Source organism: Euphorbia lathyris, chromosome 3 (assembly GCF_963576675.1).
Source record: "Euphorbia lathyris chromosome 3, ddEupLath1.1, whole genome shotgun sequence".
Classification (NCBI taxonomy): domain Eukaryota; kingdom Viridiplantae; phylum Streptophyta; class Magnoliopsida; order Malpighiales; family Euphorbiaceae; genus Euphorbia; species Euphorbia lathyris.
In genome coordinates this window covers 23,997,506-24,016,375 of record NC_088912.1, presented here as the reverse complement: position 1 = coordinate 24,016,375, position 18,870 = coordinate 23,997,506, and the positions used below count along the sequence as shown (strand labels likewise).

The window sequence follows — 18,870 nt, the reverse complement described above, 5'->3', positions numbered from 1 at the left end:
ATGTCTTCCACTTAGTCTTCAGTTGGAATGAATTGAACATGAAAAAAACCAGATTGAACTTGTTCTCTAAAAAAGTGATAGTCAAGTTCAATATATTTAGTGCAAGCATGGAAGACTGAGTTGACTGTGAGGTAGATTGTCCCGACGTTGTCACACCATAATTGGATAGGCCGAGGAATTGGAATTCGGAAGTCAACCAACAGGGAGCAAAGCCATAGTAATTATGCAGTGGCATTAGTAACAACCTTGTATTCATTTTCAGTTGAAGCTCATGTAATGGTGGATTGTTTCTTGTTCAACATTTATTTAAAATGGCTTACAAAAATCATTAAAAGCTTAGTACTTAAATTCACTAGTATTATTATAACATGGACCACCTTAATAAAAAAAAATGTACTCTTAATCTAATGATTTGAGTAAGTAATCTCGCAAAAGTCATATTGTATAATTATAATATGCATATATGTATTCATCTAGTAGTAAAAGCATTTATTAAAATCATAAAATACGTAAATGATTCACATTGTATGGATGAATTAGTTCACATGTCTCATTGAATGCATTAAAAAATTGATGACTATTCAATTCTAATAATTGCCTTTCAAATTCTCGTGATTTATTTGCCTTGTGAACAAATAATAAAATCATTACTTCGAAAAATCTTCTAGTTTTTCAATGTGGAATTTTTTATGATTTTTCTCATTATTATAAAATTTGGATGATCTACTCGATCATGCCAAATTTTATAAATATATGAATTTGTAAACTTGTTCGTTTAATTAAAATAAGATTTTATTCAATGTCATAATATAAAAAACTAGATAATAAATCTGACATTTTTTTAGTATGAATTTTCCCCTTAAATTTTTTTTTCGTAACATAAACACATTATTAATTCTCTTCTCGGCTCAATACATCATTTGCCCTCTGAACTTGTCCAAAATAGTTGATTGGCCCCCTGAACTTTCAAAGTGTCTCGATAGCCCCCTGAACTTGCATAAAATGTTTACTTAGCCCCCTGAACTTGCATAAAACGTAATCAATTGATCACTCGGTTGCAAAAAAGTAAGTTAAATGCGGAAGATGTATTCCACGTGTCTTAAAATGTTATTACATAATTTAAGAATAGAGTAAAAATGAAGTTATTACTTGCTCAACTATGAACCTTGTATTCTCTAATATTACAACCGTAATACCCCGATCTTAATTGTTTTACTTTTTTTAAGACGCGTGCAATATATTTTCCGTATTTAACTTACTTTTTTGCAACCGAGTGATCAACTGATTATGTTTTACGCAAGTTCAGGGGGCTAAATGAATATTTTATGTAAGTTCAGGGAGCTATCGAGACACTTTGAAAGTTCAGGGAGACAATCAACCATTTTGGACAAGTTCAGGGAGTAACTGATGTATTAAGTCTTCTCTTTAATAACAATCAAGACATCTTAAAGAAAAAGTTGTAGAGAGAGAGAGAGGCTCCTCCATCTCTCTACACTTTCTTCTTCCCCTTTCTTCTTTTTCTCAAGTTTTCCGTCACCGTCATCGTCTCGGTTCCTCCTTTCTGTTCAGGTTCCCTTAGAGGAGGAAGGAGGAAGCTTGTCTTCCTTTCTTCCTCCTCCCATTTATGTTTTAGTCTTTGTTTTTTTAGCTTCAGATTTATCTTTTCTTCCTAGTTTGAAGTCTATATATTTTCTCGAATCTCTTTTCCGTCAGATCTAAACTTTTTAGCTATACTTTTATCGTTTATTCTTTTTTCGGTCTTAGCAAGAGCGGAAAAGGTTCATCTTGTCCGCAGATCTATAGATCTGTGTGGTTGCAAAGAAAGAAAGGACTATGATCTGAATGTCTGGAAGAGACTAAATGATGAAGAATGGATTACAACTGTTTTTTCAATGGGATTCGACTTACGAGGAGGAGTATATGATTTCTATTTTGTTGTATTTGTACTTTTTATGGTTTTTATTTGCTGTTTGTAGTCTTTTATTGCTCTTTCTAGTCTGTTTCTTGCTCTTTGTAGTCTATTTTCTTCCCTTTTGTGGATCTTATACTGACTATTGCCTGTATGGATGAGAAGTTTTATTGTGTTGTATTTATATTTTGTAATTTTATGGAATGAAATATGGCATTTCTATCAAAAAAAAAAAAAAAAAAAAAAATCTCTTTAATAACAATCTCGATATAATAATTATTTCTACGAATATGTGAACTTACCAAATTTTTATGAAACTCCGAAGAAAATAATACATTATTTATGAAGAATTTTGTTTTCATTGGTAGGACTATATTGGCATTGTAGCCTCAAATTATTTTTGTATTATCATATATATATTGAAGCAACAATGGCTTTACCCATTTATAAAGCATAAAAACATTTCTCCTTAATAATATTCATATGCATTGTGTTGTGACACTATCCACGATGCATATTTTCTTTATTTATTTGAAATAAATCAAGACAAAAAAAATTCATGTTCTTCATTATAAAAATAACAATATATTAATATTGATTTAAAATAAAAATACATAAAAAATTACAGGGAGGGACCGATTTGTAAAAACAGTCCATATAGTTTAAATTTTGTAAACATAAGTTTTGTGATTTATGTTGTTTACAAATTTAGTTGTTTCGTCAAAAATTATTGTCGTGACTATTTATCCCAAAAAAACATTAAAAAACTGACTTTATAAATTAGCCAAAATACAGATCTAACTTTAAAATTAACTAAATCTAAGTATTGTTTGACCAAAAGATTGACTTTTAGATCCTATCTTTACAAATCTATCAAAACAAAAGATTTATTTTTATATATTTTTCTAAAAAAATCAAGAGTATGATTCAAAAAAAAAAAAAACAATCAAGAGTAAAATTAGAAAAATACATAACATTAATTGTAATATTTAGTGGATGCAAAGAGATTAACCATATCAAAATGAGTTATATCAATTAATGTTCATATCGCAACAATGATATTTATTTTTATTATCCTTTGAATTCTTGTCATTTTACGTTTTGTTAAAATTTTCAATTTGATTTTTTTTTCACTTTTTGGTGAAAATTTGTATATTATTATTTTTTCGGGTTTTTTACTTGAAATTCATATATATAATAATATTTATTGTTTAATCAATATTGATAATTTAATTAATATAATATCAAAAGTATAAATCTTTATTTTACAAATGTCAAAAAATTTAAGTGGTTTAGTTGATGAATTTTTAGTGGAAAACTTCCAATTTGACTTAATTCATAATTTTTTATGATAAAATTGTAGATAATTTTCAAAATTTGAATTTCTGTGTAAATTTCCCTATTTCTTTCGAGTATATAAGTGGATTTGGAGAGTTTTTGTAGGCTAGCCCAACGCTTAATAAAGGAGGCTGGACTATATATGAGTTTTCAACATTCAATATTCTTTTAAAATTGACCCATTTGAGTTTGCAACAGGCCCACATTTATTTAATCCATAAATTATTAAATCTAATCTTTATCACATTACTTTTAGCGTTTATTGTTTATTACGGACTTCAAATTGCTTAATCTAAAGATCTCAAATTTAAATCTTAATAGATATAGGAAACGTTAATTAGAAGTAAAGAGGCTTCACCGGTGCAATGGAATGGATTCGTCCCCCTCCCGGGTACGTTAAATGTAATTGTGATGCCGCCCTTTTTAAGGATTAAAATCGTAGTAGTTTGGGGATGTTACTTCGGTTCTCGGATGGCTCATTTATGGCATGTCGAAGTAGGATTTTACCATTTTATGATGAGGTTCGGTTTGTTGAGGCTTTAGCATTGAGGGAGGCAATCTATTGGGTATACGGCTTAAACTGTGTCAATGTTTTGTTTGAGTGTGATTCTTTGTCTGTTGTCAATAGTGTCAACTCTAGTGTATCGAACCTCTCAGATTTTGGTAGCATTATTCATCACTGTCACGTTTTATTGAACTCTCGACATGATTTTAAAGTGTCTTTTTTGTCAAGGCTAGCGAATAAGGGTGCTCATATCGTTGCACGACATGCCTTATCTAATGCTAATGATAGTCTTTTTCTGCTCCGCGTTGGTTGCAGGATTCTATCTGTACTGAGATTGGTTATTAATTTATTGATCCATTTTCTTAAAAAAAAAAAAAAAAGCTTTAATAAGCCTCCAACTACCAATTATATATATACAAAGTTTCATTTGGTCAATCCATGTTACAATAAAATCCTTAAAGATATGATACACTTGCTGCTTACCAGATAGATGGTGAAAGGAGAGAGGCAAGAAAATGTTTTCTTTTTTTTTTTTTTTGGATAAACGACAAATTTAATTTTAATATTTTTGATAAAGGGTAAATTTAGTTTTAACATTTTTAAATAAGGTCAATTTTAGTTTTAATTACTGAAAATTTGAAAATGCTGGTTTGACTATTATTTAATTGTCACATCAGACCTTCCAACTATGAAGTATGTCTAAAATATTTGATGTGTCATTAACACAATTATAAAAATCTTGTAAAAATGCTAACAACTAAGTCTAATACATACAAGTTAATCACGCTTTTTTTGCCAACATGTCTAAAATGTTTAATGTTGGACTAATATAGTTATAAATAACCAACAAAAATTTACGAAACTGTTTCAGTTTATCGATAAACTTGTTTGAAATGTTTAATGTGACAGTTAAATAATAGTCAAACCAACTTTTTCAAAAAAAATTCAATAATGTATGGCTAAAATTGATCTTCTTAAAAATATTATGGTTAAATTTGTACCATTTCATATATTAGGGCTAAATCTACACTCGTTAAAAATTGTTAGGATCAAATTTGATCCTTAATTTTTTTTCCCTTATATCAATCATGCGCTTACATTAAAACATGAACATCACCATTTTCACTATCATTTAGGATTTAGGGTCAATCAAACATTTTAAGAAAGTTGAAGGATCAAAATGATAGTTTGAAAATATATGGTCAGTTGGTATTTTGTGATAACTACAGAAGAAGCGGCACATGTATTAAATCATTTATAAAAGTTTTGGGTTAGGCTATACTTACTTTGTTTTATAAAGGTTTCACTTTTTTTTCTTTGAAAGATAAAAGGTTCACTTAGAGGAAGAATCGTGCTTATTAACAGAAAAATTTATTGAAATTATTGAATTAGAATATAAAGTTTTAGTTAAATAATGAAAGGAATTGGTTTCTCAATTGTAGGAATAAGTTGATTTATAGGAATTGAATAATTTAATGTTTTTATTTTTATTTTTTCTTGTTTCTCTCTTGTTATGTCTATAAGGCTTTATAAAAGCCAATTCAATCTTTTGAATAAAACATTATTATCATTTTTCTTTATTTAGTATCAGAGCACAAAAGGACCCGATAAGATTAAATTAAGTGTTTGAGAGGAAAAACACTAGGAGGGAGTAAGAAAAACTTGCAAGAGTGTTTGAGAGGAAAAACACAAAAGGAAATGGCAACAGATTCAAGAAGTTTCATAACACCATGTGTTCCAAAATTCAATGGAGACTACGACCATTGGAGCTTGATTATGGAAAATCTCATGTGTTCCAATGAATTTTGGAGTGTCATTCAAACTGGTTTGAAGAACCAAGGGGAAACAAAGTCATAAACGCAGTACAACAAAAGGAAATCGATGAAGCAAGACTCAAAGCAAAGAATGATCTCTTTCAGTCCATAGACAATAGATTCTTGAAAACCATCACTAAGAAGCAGACATCCAAACAATTGTGGGACTCAATGAAAGTCAAGTATCAGGGAAGTGCTAGAGTGAAGCGACCTCAGCTACAATGGCTTCGTAGGACATTCAAAACTCTAAAAATGAAATCAGAAGAAGGTGTGTCTCAATATTTCGCAAAATTTATGTCTACTTCCAATGACACGAGGAATTGTGGAGAAGATATGGGCGATGTCAAAATATTTGAGAAAATACTTTGAAGCCTCACAGACAACTTCAATTTTGTGGTATGCTCCATTAAAGGGTCCAAAGACATTGACCAAGTCATTGTGGAAAAACTACAAGCATCCTTGGTTGTTCATAAAAAAAAAGGTGATTGAGAAGAGGGTGAAGAACAAGTTCTACAGGTGGAAAATGAGCCAAGGAATATAAAAGGAAGAGGCATATGCACATTTATGAGAGGAAGAATCCATCTTAGAGGACGGGGAAAAGCTAGGCTTTTTGTGAACAGACAGCCATTAACTGCTTTCATTGTGGAAAGTAAAGACATTACCAATTTGAGTGCTTTAAGTAAAGAAAAAGGATTCACCAACTATGTTGAATTTGATGAGGAGGAAGAACTACTTTTGATGGCACACACAGAAGTCAGTAAAACTGAAGGAAATGACATTTGGTTTCTCGATTCCGAGTGTTCAAATCATATGAAAAGAGACAAAACCTGGTTTATTGAGCTCAATGAAAAATTCAAACATTCCATCAGATTGGGCAATAGTTCGAAAACGGCGGTTGAAAGAAAATGCACCATCAGATTTGAAGTAGAATGTATTACACAGACAGTGACAAATGTTTACTATGACCCAAAACTCACCAAAAATTTACTAAGAGCAGGCCAACTAGAGGAGAACTGTTTGGTGATAATTAAAGAAGGTACGTGTTGAATATATCATCAACAAAAATGGTTTGATAGTAGACACACCAATGACCCTAAATCACATTCTTGATCTATGCGAAGATGAAGCCATTGCCTAGTAACTTCCTAAAGATGGACGAAGAAAACTTGGATAATCTTTGGCACATGAGATATGGAAATTTAAACAACAAGTCCATTCAAATTATCCAGCACAGACAAATGGTGAAAGGCCTACCAAAATTGAAAGAAGCAGGAAAAGTTTGCAAAGTGTGCAATATGGGAAAACAACAATGGGGAAAATTTCCAAAGAAAATAAAGTGGAGGGAATTAGAGAATTTGGAATTAATTCATGGAGACCTTCGGAGACCAGTCACTCCAATCTTCCACATTGATAAGAGGTATATGTTGGTGTTTATAGATGATTTCTCTCAGAAAACATGGATCTATTTTCTTGTAGATAAAGTAGAAACTTTTGAAACATTCAAAATCTTCAAAGTTTTGTTGAAAATGAAGAAAAGACAACTATATGAAGACTAAGATCTAACATGGGAGGAGAATTTACATCAAATGAACTAAATAAATTCTATAAGGATAATGGCATAAGATGACAATTGGCAGCAACATACACTCCACAGTAAAATAGAGTCACAGAAGAAATCGAACCATCATGAATATGGTATAATGTTTGTTATCTAAGAAAGAGATGTCAAAACCACTATGGCTAGAGGCAGGTAGATGGACGACTCATTTTTTGAATCACAGTTACAAAAAGATAGTAAAAGACATGGCACCTGAGGAGATATGGACATGATTAAATCCGAACGTTGACTACTTTAGAGTATTTGGATTGATTGCACATGTGCACATCCCTGAAAAAAAAATCAAACTTGATAATCAAAGTCACAAATGCAACTTGCTTAGATTTAGTGATGAATCTAAAGCTTATCGGTTGTACGATCCGGTAACAAAGAAAATAATCATAAGCAAGGATGACATATTTGAAGAAGAAGGAACATGGGATTGAAACTTAAGTGCAAACAGAGGTAGAACAGAACATGTTGGCTTAAGGGATGATGATGAGATTGTTATAGAAGAATCTGAAGGAGAAAAGACTGATGGAGAAATTGAAAAAGTTTAAGATGATAATCTAGAAGTAGTTTTAGAAACTGAGGAGTCTTCACTAGAGTATGCACAACAAACAACAAGAAGAAGAGAGCCTAGATGGATTATGAAATTGGCGGAGGCTTGTTTGAAAAAGAAGAATCGTAAGAAATATTTTTCACATCTTCCATGATGATCTGTAAAGTTTTGATGAAGTTGTGAAGGAAGAGACGTGGCATTAGGCCATGAAGTTTGAAATTCAAGATATTGATAGGAATTAGACTTGGGAACTTGTGCCACTGCCACATCAAGCAAAGAAAATTGGTGTCAAATGGATCTTTAAAACAAAGTTAAATGAAGAAGGCAAGGTGGAAAAATGTATGTCGCACCCTGGCACGCGAGGCGATCCCCTTTTTTAGAGGGTTTGTCGCCACCAATCAATTGTTTTCTAATGTGTGTGTGGGCGTGATTGGGCACTCCGTTCTTTTAAGTTTACTCTATAGGATTGATTTTTTTTATTAGGATGGTATGCGGAGAGATCTAGGTTCATTTTTCCGGTTACGTGTAGGAAAGAGACGTAGTTTGACCCTATCCCGTCCTTTAAATCGGTACTATTATAATATCATGTGTTTGTCATTTGTTATGCTTTAAATTATCTATATAAATCAAGTACTCGCACATTTTTTGGATTTAGGATTTAGGGTGTGGGTTTAGTTTAATTTGGAATTACGTGAATAACATACACGTAAGAGTATTTATCAAATTAAAATCCAATTTTATTTTTACATACATTACATATATGCAAAACTCAAATATGAATTTTAATAAAAAGTATTTTAAATATATTATAAACCTAAATAATATTTTTGTGTTGATTTGCACTATTTTGATTAATTTTGTTGGTTCAAGATAACAACTTGAATTGATTTTTATATCTGGGATTATATGCATTACATACGTATGACATTGTTTCGTCTAATGCACACAACGTCATATTTAATTAAAACTCAACTTAATTAACATATATAACATGTACGCTAAAAAGGTGAATTTTAATCGAAGTCTATTACGAATATTATTTCATTTTATTTACTTACAATGAACGGTATAACATTTGGTTATTACAATGACACCATCAACTCAGCATGCATGATGCATCTACCAATTTGATGTTAAGAGTGCTTTTCTGGTTTACGTTGATCAACCAAAAGGGTTTGTCAAAAAAGGAAGAAGAAAACAAGGTGTATCGACTGAAAAAGGCTCTTTATGGTTTAAAGCAAGCTCCAATGGCATAGTTTAGCAGAATTGACAGTTAAGAAGGAAGGATTTCAGAATATCAACTATGATCACACATTGTTCTTGACGAAAAATAGACACAAATTGTTACTGGTAAGTCTTTATATTGATGACTTGATATACATAAGAAATGATGAGCATATGTGCACAAATTTTAAGTTGTCAATGCAGAAGGAGTTTGAGATGACAGACTTGGGGAAAATGAAGTTCTTTCTTGGAGTTGAAGTCTATCAGAACAAAGATGGAATTCATTTGAGTCAAGAGAAGTATGCTAAGGAAGTCTTGGAAAGGTTCGACATATGGAATTGTAATTCTGTAAGGAATCCAATAGTCCCTGGTATTGTTTTGTCAAAGATATGCAACAAAAATCTTGTTGCGACTTTGTACAAACAGTTGGTAGGATGCTTACATGTACCTAACTGTAACTCATCCTGATTTGATGTTTGTGGTATATTTGATCTCGCGTTATATGGTTGATTCTAAAGAAGAAAACACATATTAACTGCTAAGAGAGTACTAAGATATTTGAAAGAAACACTGGAGTTTTTAGTTTATTAAAATTGGAGTACAAATGTGAGTCTGTTGGGCTACACATAGAACTATTATGCACAAGATGTGAATGATGAAAACTGTTGGACTACACAGGTAGTGATTATGTGCGAGATGTGGATGATCGAAAAAGCCCGTTAGCCTACATATTTATACTAATAGGAGCAGTAATATGTTGGAGTTCAAGAAAGGAAAGAGATTGTTACTCTATCATCTATAGAAATTGAATATGTGGCTACCATTGCATTTGCCTATCATTGAATCTGGTTGAAAGAAATTTTGAAGGAACTAGGCATAAGAAGTTATGAGTGCATTAATATTATGTATGATAACAGTCAACAATTAAGTTATCTAATAACCCAGTTATCCATCAAAGGATAAAACATATTGATGTTAGATATCATTATTTTCCAATTTATCAACTGGTGGGGGCTGTAAAGTTAGTTTATTATGGAATCAATGATTAAATGGCGTACATTATGACTAAGCCTATTAAGTTGGATTAGTTTGTGAAGCTTAGAAGTTTGCTTCGTGTTCGACGACTCGAAATGTGAATTGATGTTGTTTGAGCATATTTTAGTTTAAGGGGAGGAATTTGTTTGAATGATTGAATTAGGATATAAAGTTTTAGCTAAATAATGAAAAGAATTAGTCTTTTCAATTGCAAGAATAAACCGAGTTATAAGAACTGAATAATTTAATGTTTTTATTTTTCCTTGTTACTCTCTTGTTATGTATGTAAGGCTTTATAGAAGCCAATTCAATCTTATGAATAAAACATTATTAAGTGTTATCAATTTCCTTTAGACGTGTTATACTGAATCATTTCTTATGTACAATAAATATGGATGTAAATGGGGTAGATGAGGAATGCATTTCCCATCTCCGTTCTCCCTTCATGTCTACACGAGTTAGATGAGGACAAATTTTCCCATCTCCACGGGGATGCCTATTCCCTATTCCTCATGGGGAATCATTGTATATGTTTCAAAAAAAATAGTAAATCCTAAAACTTTTAAGAAGCAGTAGCTAATAATACCAAGCATTAATAATCAGTCTCAAATTTTTCAAACAACAAAAAAAATAAAATTAAAATAAATCTGGCACCTAATTAAAATGTACTTAAATCATCCAAAACAATTGATTATCACAACAGGGTAGGACAGAGATCCCCACGGGGTGGGATATCTTTCCTCATCCTTGCCTCATCCCCACCGCAATGGACAAAATTATCCACATCCCCATCTCATGGGATTATTATCGGATTCCCCGTCCTTGTCCGGGTGGGTCACTAACAGGGACGAGAAATTCCCACCCGATACATCCCTAACAACAAACACTTCAAAAATCACGAGAAATGAAAATGCTAAATCATCTTTATTTACTAGTATTTTGTTAAATATTTCTTTTGTTACATAATAAATACTAGTGTTAAAAAAGCCTAAATGATGAGCTTGGATTGCAGCTGATTTTCTATATATTTGGATTATGAGAAGTATATGATTTATAGTTCGTTTGTGTTAGTTATACATTTTATTTTATTTTTATAGTCATTTTCTTCTTCTCGTGGATTTTGTATGACTCTAGCCTGTATTTGTGTGAAGTTATATTCCTCGTTGTTTTCTTACTGTATTTTTTTCATAAATAATATATGAATTTTTATAAAATAAAAATACATTTTCTATAATTCCTTGCCTTTTATTTATATATACACCTTGATTAAGGAGTGATTGCAAATTGATATACAACACGTGTTTGGACATGCATTGGATACATATTGACATAGTTCCCTTGCAAGAAAAACAAATTAAAACATTAATCTAAACAATAATGCCATATTAATCATATATGCTTATATATATGATTAATCATTAATCACCCCTTAAGTCCCGCATCAAAAGCAACCCCGGTAGCCGGCAACCACATATTCCCATCAATAAAATTCCCCACCGTAAATTTCCCAGCTTCCGCCGCCGAAAGAGTCGCGTGGTACCCGCCCCACTTAACCCGCCCCGAAGTGGATGAACCAGGGCCCGAGTTCATATATTCAGCATAATAAAGTGTACTAAGTGCGAAATTCCCCGACCAAGGAGACCAACCGGCCGGATTAATCGAACCATCCAAAAAAGATTGCATAATTACCGTCCTCGAATATTTCTGCCAAGGCCGACCGAGATAAGCCGATTTGGAACTCCCGCCAGAGATTTTACAATTGTGGATTGAGATTCCGGTGTTCTGATTCGGGTCAGTCCGGCCTTGAGCTGTGATATAGATGTTACGGCCTGAGGCGCGAGCGAAAATGTTGCAATTTTGAAATACGGCGGCCGAGTTTCCGAATATAAAATCGGTTGTTCCAGATATATCAGTATCCCTGTAAATAAAGGTGTCGAAATGGATTGTCGATTTATTTCACATATATAATATAATAAAAAAAATCATTATATTAAACGAATATATAATATTATATTATCGTATCAGAAATTGACAATTGTACCTGTAAAATTGCCTCTTGGAATGAGTGTAGAGGGAATCTTGATAGCCTTGGATTGAACATTGGTAAATTACAGATTTATCTGCTCCAACTCTTAAGGCAACTGCTTGGTGCTTGTCTGGACCGGCACTGTTCACGAATGTTATGCCCTTTGCCATGAATCCATCTCCCATTCCAGCTGGAAAATATTCAATTAAATTTTAATTTTAATTATATTTATGGTTCTCTAATTTTTAGAAAAAAATAAAAATATTATAAATCTTAAATTTTTAATGAAAATGTTATTACTTTTTATTTTTCACTCACCGGATAAACAATAAACATATATTCGCCTGAAATACCATGTGAGTACCAGGTTATTAAAATATTTCCACATAAGAAAAGGAACCGTGTGACAAAATTTTGATAGAAATAATAGATTTTATTTTTATTTTTCATGTGATATTTTTGATCTATGATATTTTTGACAAAATTATTTGTTGATTTTGAGATAAAATGAAAGTGAGTGATACTAAAGTTAAATAACATCTTTCTCATTTATGAAAATTTCATTTCTGATAGTTGGAGAAGATGATTGATGTAATTAATCACCAAAAGTGACATGCAATAGTACATAATTGGTGAATTTTTTCCATGTGTCAATTATGATGCTGATATGATTAATTTTTGACTAATTTTGAAGGAAAACAAGTTCAAGGATGAAAGTGATATATCAAATTTATTTTTGAGACAAATTGATGTTATAAACCAATTAGAAGAGACAAATAAACATTTACGAGCGAGTTGCTCAGTGACTAATTTAGTCACCGTTAAATTTAGATTTTTATATTTAAGATTTAAGATGATTCTAATCGTCATCCTAAAATTTTAATTAATTTAAATCTAACTGTAATTGAAACAAATTCATTTAATCATATACTTACAAGATGAAAACTACCGTCATCTTTTTATATTTGAGACAAATTGATGTTATTAACCAACTAGAAGAGACAAATAAACATTTATGGTCGAGTTTCACCTGCTCAATGACTGATCAAATGAATTAATCACCGTTAAATTTAGATTTTTAGATTTAAGATTTAAGATGATTTTAATTACCATCCTAAAATTTTAATTAGTTTAAATTTAACGGTAATTAAAATAAATTTATTTGATCAGATGACCACATAAAAACTACCGTCATCCTTTATCTAATAGTTTTTTTATTAGTTTTTTTAGCATGATTAATCAATAACGTTATTCAAACACTTTAAATCTCATTTAAGATTATATATATAATTTGAATTCAAAAACTAATATAGGGGATTAGCTATTGACATTTAAATCTCAACAATTAATTTTATAATTAGTGGTTGAGATTACACACAAAAAAAAAAAATAAGTTGAAATGCAATTTGAGAGATTCTCAATCATTTAAACAAAACATTTCGAGTCCGTTTGTTTTACCTACTATTTGCTGTTTATTATTGAAAAAAAAGCTGATTTTCTAAAGCAGTGGTTCTGCTTTTGTAAAAGGTTACTTTTTAAGTGTAAAGGGCAAACAGAATGACTAACCAAAACATCTAAACCTCTCATTTTTAAAGTGAAAAGACAAACAAAAGCATGAAACTGAACAAAATATATGAAGGGAATGTTAGGTTACCTATTTTTCTCATTCTGTTTGTCTTATAGATAAAAAATGGTTTTTTTTACAAAAGTAGAGAATCTTTGTTTTTTTTCAACTGTAATCGTAATTAGAAAATAACGACAGCAAACAACGGGTAAACCAAACAGGTCCGAAGTTTTAAAATAATACACCAACTAGATTTAAGAAATTTTTTTAATTAATTTACTAATTTAATTATAAAACAAACATTTTTCTCTAGAAGACATCTATTTCCATCATAGTAGAATGTATATCCACACTTTGATTAAATTGTACAAATTAATTTAAATTAATCAGAATCCACAAGTTTTATAAAAGCAAATTGAATCTTAATATTAGAATATTAAAAAAAATAAAAATAATTTTTTTTAGGTATGATTGTAAGGCACCAATAAATTGATGGAATGATTGATATTGACTAGTATACATACTAAGCAAGACATCAAAATAATTCCAAATATTTCATCAAAAAATAAAATAAAATAAAATAATTCCAAATATTGGACAAGGTGTCCCAAATGGTGGGAAGGATGGATGGATGTTACTTGAAATTTCCCTCACCATTATTTTGCCTTAAATTTTCTCTTAATTATATAAATAAATTAAATTATATTATATAGTTCTTCTTATCCATTATATTATTTGACATTAATTTAAAGCATCCAGCTCAGACCCCACTCACTTGAAATATATCTGACATAAATTTCCATTAATTAATTCTAAATTATGTGTAGCATAAAAATAGTTATGGAATTAGAAAGCATATAATATATTCTTTCAAAATAAAGAAAGCATATAATATTATTAAAATTTAATTTAAGTATGTATCTTAATACCTTTCAAAAAGAAAGTACGTATCTTAATTAAAAACACATAACATAGGAAAATATAATTGTTATATAATTATTTAAAGCATATAATATTTTTTGATGCTTTATTTTATAGAAATATATATTTTTTTGAAGTATATTTTATAGAAATATAATTGTTATATAACTATTTTTTGGTTTGTTGGTGTACGGTTGTCGCTCTCTTCTTCTTAACAACAATTATTCTATTTGTTTTGTAAGGCGACAAGCGAATGAAGTAGCTCACTCTTTAGCGAAGTCCTTTCGTTCTTATTCTTGTCCCATGTTTTTTTATATTGTTCCGTCTTTTTTGCAATTTTTACTTAACTTTGATTGCCCGGTAGAAACTTATTAATTGCATTCTTTTTGGGAAAAAAAATTATTTGATTAAGCATTAAAGTTATATATATTTTTAAAATATTACTAGTCTACAATCTCAAAAATGTTTAAAACGGATATAGAGAATATTATATACATACGTGTTCATTACTTTTCTAGACATTAAAGCAGCTTTTCTAGTTTTTTTAACAAAAAATAACGTTTAGTAAATATAAATTGTTCTTCATAAAACATTAGAAAGCTCGAAAAACTGTGATTAGAAAAAGCTACAAAGTTTATAGCTTTTGCGATCATGAAATTCGTTTTATTTATTATTTACCGTTTTACCTTGCTGAACTTTTTTTTTCACGGAAAAAAGAAGAAACAACTTTCACAATTTATAAATTTTTCCTGAATAAAAATATCTCTAACTTTTAACTTAATTTCAAAAATAGCACTAGTTTTCAAATAAAAAAAAACCCTAACTTTTTACTTTTATTTTGTATTATCAAACATTTATAAGCTTTTTTCCACGTCACCTTTTTCACAACAGGTTCTGTTCACTCGTTCTTTTCATATTCACTCTTATTTTAACAACTATACGCTACTATTATGTATTCTATTTTTAGTTAAGGAAAAAAACTTGAATTGTGCATGAAATGTCATTTTCTTCCCCTAAATCTATAAAATCTCCAATCAAAATTAATTGTTAGATAATAGTAAAAAATTAATCCTGAAAATTATAATTAGTATTCTCAAGTTTACATACGTAATTGTTCATATAATTTTGGAATTAATTTGGATTTTCTTTGATGTTTACATAATAATTAATCTCATCTCCCACTGAACAACTATATATATATAATTGTCAATTTCCATATTTATATATACTAGAAAAGTGATTAAAAGGTTGTTTTCTTAATATTAATACTATATATATGTTGATTAGTAATTAGGAAACTGACCTTAAACTTTATACATGAAGTTTCCAAGAAAAAGAAAGGACATACATCAATCAAAATCTTAATTTATTTTAATTATATTGATAGCAAATTATAACTATCAATGGCATGCATTATTGTTAATTGTCTATTTTTAGGTTAAAAAACCCTAATTAACATTTAGTTATTTATGATATTCAACTATTAACTATATGATACTTGCTTTCTAGATATATTAATAATAAGGGAAATAATATCCTTATCGTTATCATTTTGATTTTACTGTATTGAGTCTCTGATTTTTCATTTCAATATATTAAAACTCTATTTTTTTGTCACGTTAAACCTCTGAAACCAAGATTAATAGTTCAAAAGTAATTTTAAGTGTTTGAATTATTTATAAATAACAAATAATTACTTAAGAGTTCAATCCACGAAAATCAAAATGATGAGATGTCAACGTCATTTTTCCTAATAATAATGATAAGATAAGTTAAACCAATTCAAAAATTAATAAACATTAATTAAGAAATCTAATAACATAAGTTATTTGGCTAACTAACTACTACTACATGTATAAGAAAAATTATTTAATATTGAGAAAAAAAGAAATATTTAAAACTCAATACACAAGTTATGAAAGAGATAAGATGCATGGCTTTGTCATTAAGAGAAAATGAATTAAATGTTTAATAATTAGAATACATTTTAAATAGTAGCCACTGCTTTTTTTTTTGCTGACTCATTCAATTTTGGATTGTGTTTGTATCTTCTTGTCATATAATTATTCTCACACCACTAACACTCAAAATTATTTTAATTTCCTCACGAAAATTGGAAGAAAAATATAGATTTCCACCTATAATTGCAATATATTAACTACCTATATATAACTAATTAAAATTAGTTTGAGTGGTTAACTGCCTCAAATCGCTTAAATTAGATTTCGAGTTTGAATCTTAACGTATACAGAAAAGTTTAATTAAAAGAGAATCTGATTATGATGAATCTCAAACTGAGATAAAACACTATAAAAACTACCTATATAATAATTTAATCATTGAAGCAATATAACAGTTAAGTTGACTAATGATTCGCTTTTATTAGATACAATATTATCAAGTCGGTTGTATTAAACTTAAGTAAAATGCTTAACTAATAAAGAAAAATAAAATACTTTACATTTAATTATAGAAAATAAAATAAAAAGTGTTGTTCTTGTATATATTTTTAATAAAATCTGATTAGACTCATTTATAGTAAAACTACTTTAATCTTTTTTTTCGTGACATGATTGATTGTAAATATGATTTGATTTTGAAAAAAAAAATTAGGCACATGCAAAATAGCTAGTATAATCAACGATATTATATAAGAAATAAATATATTTAGAAAATTCTATCAAAACGTTTCAAAATAATTCAATATTTCAATAACATTTTTTTCTGTTTGATAAAATAATTCGTTTATTTTTTTATTATTAATATCATAATATTTTTTATAATATCCCTACTATATGGAGATTATATACAATCGATCTTCCTACTATCCACCGAATATTATAATCTATCTATTATAACTAAATAAATAAATATATATATATATATAAGTTTCATTTCAAATAACACTATCACCATATGTTTCTCATTTCTAACTAAATAATTTTATATATTTGAATTATATTATAATTAAATTTTATTTTAGGGAAGTCAAATTTATGGCTAATTTAACTCTTTATCTAGTTAATTTTCATAAAGGATAATCTCATGGAATAAATAAATAAATAAGAGAAATTTAGGAAACTAACCAACAGTGGCTGACTTGTACGTTGAATAGCCACCATCAGCACTTCTACTACCGACAATGACCGTTTTGTCCTTCCCCTCACCCACTAACATTACGTTCTTATGCTTCGTAGGAATATCAATATACTCATTGTAAGTCCCAGCTTTCACCGTAATTACATCTCTACCCCCTCCGCCGCCGCTACCACCGTCCAAAAAAACTGCCGCCACCATCCTAAGAGCCTCCGCTATACTCTTATGCGTACCACTTCCATCCTTAGCCACAACCGCATGAGCTTTCAACTCCGACACGGGAGTTTCCAAAAGCTTCCGGTCCGACACAGACAACCACCCGGGAAACCCATCCTCCGTCAAAAGTTTCCGGCCACCGTTAAAATCACCCTTACCTCCTCCTTTATTCATATAATGAGAAACATAAAGCGATAAAGAATTACTTAAATGTTGACTTAAATTTCTCGCCATTGAAACCATTTCTCCTTTCTTCGCATTAAACGCACCGTTTTGGAGACTCTCTATGCACGTGTGTTGATTAGTAAGGGCAGCACTAAGCCATGTTTGGATATCGGATTTTGTGTAACTAAGTTTTTTCCTCCGGTTTAGAACATTTGATAATTGATCCAAACTGTCCTCCTGTAATTCTGAACAATCCTCCATTGATTTAAAAGAAGAAGCTTTCGATATAGCGACGAAATTGCCAGCGTGGTTGAAGCTGAAATCGACGGAGTGATCGAATAGATCTTTTGCGACGGAAATTCCCGACGGATTTGTGGTTTTTAGCGACAGAATAAGAGATTCACATGCTGATTTATAAGGGATAGAATTGTCATTACATACAGATGATGAAGGAGTAGGAAGTGGTCTTGTGAATTTTGAGAAGTGAGATGGAACAGTTTCTGAGAGATTAAGGTTGCTGTTTTTATTTTTATAATTACTGTTGTAACCTTCGGTTATAGCAGCTATGAGGAGGATTGAGAAGGGTATAAAGGGAAATAATGAGAGTTTATTGTTTGCATGGGAGAGATTTGCCATTGTTTTCAATAATGTGGGGAATGAGAAGAAATGAAGAGATAATCATTAGGTCTAGACTTCCTACTCTATTTATAGGCTTCTTTTAATTAATTATTTTTAATTAGGTGGAGTTTATTTAAAGCAAGGGCAAAACAATAATTTTGGCCTCAGATGGGTTAAATTTGTTGACTTTTATGTAGGGAGATTTCACTCTTGAATTTTGACTTTTGTTAAAAATATAGTTTAGGGAAAAGTTAAAAAATGGTATCTGGGGGATTCAATT

At 29.9% G+C, this 18,870-nt stretch overlaps 1 protein-coding gene across 1 annotated transcript; it reads right to left on the bottom strand.

Annotated features, from left to right (window-relative positions):
* Positions 1-11,208: 11,208 nt before the first annotated feature.
* Positions 11,209-18,648, bottom strand: LOC136222403 (probable pectinesterase/pectinesterase inhibitor 35). The gene is made up of 3 exons (XM_066010135.1): positions 17,582-18,648; positions 12,026-12,200; positions 11,209-11,902 (listed from the first exon to the last, which is right to left on the bottom strand). The coding sequence occupies exons 1-3, from the start codon at positions 18,606-18,608 to the stop codon at positions 11,407-11,409; spliced, it is 1,698 nt and encodes a 565-aa protein (XP_065866207.1). The 5' UTR covers positions 18,609-18,648; the 3' UTR covers positions 11,209-11,406.
* Between the last annotated feature and the right edge of the window lie 222 nt (positions 18,649-18,870).

What these genes read in the sequence shown, in the direction of transcription:
- LOC136222403 (XM_066010135.1), bottom strand. Translation starts at nt 18,608, where the DNA reads ATGGCAAATCTCTCCCATGCAAACAATAAACTCTCATTATTTCCCTTT. An exon ending in GTACAAGTCAGCCACTGTTG is followed by an intron (nt 12,201 to 17,581) that starts GTTAGTTTCCTA and finishes AATATTTTCCAG; the next exon opens with CTGGAATGGGAGATGGATTC. An exon ending in TCCAAGAGGCAATTTTACAG is followed by an intron (nt 11,903 to 12,025) that starts GTACAATTGTCA and finishes CTTTATTTACAG; the next exon opens with GGATACTGATATATCTGGAA.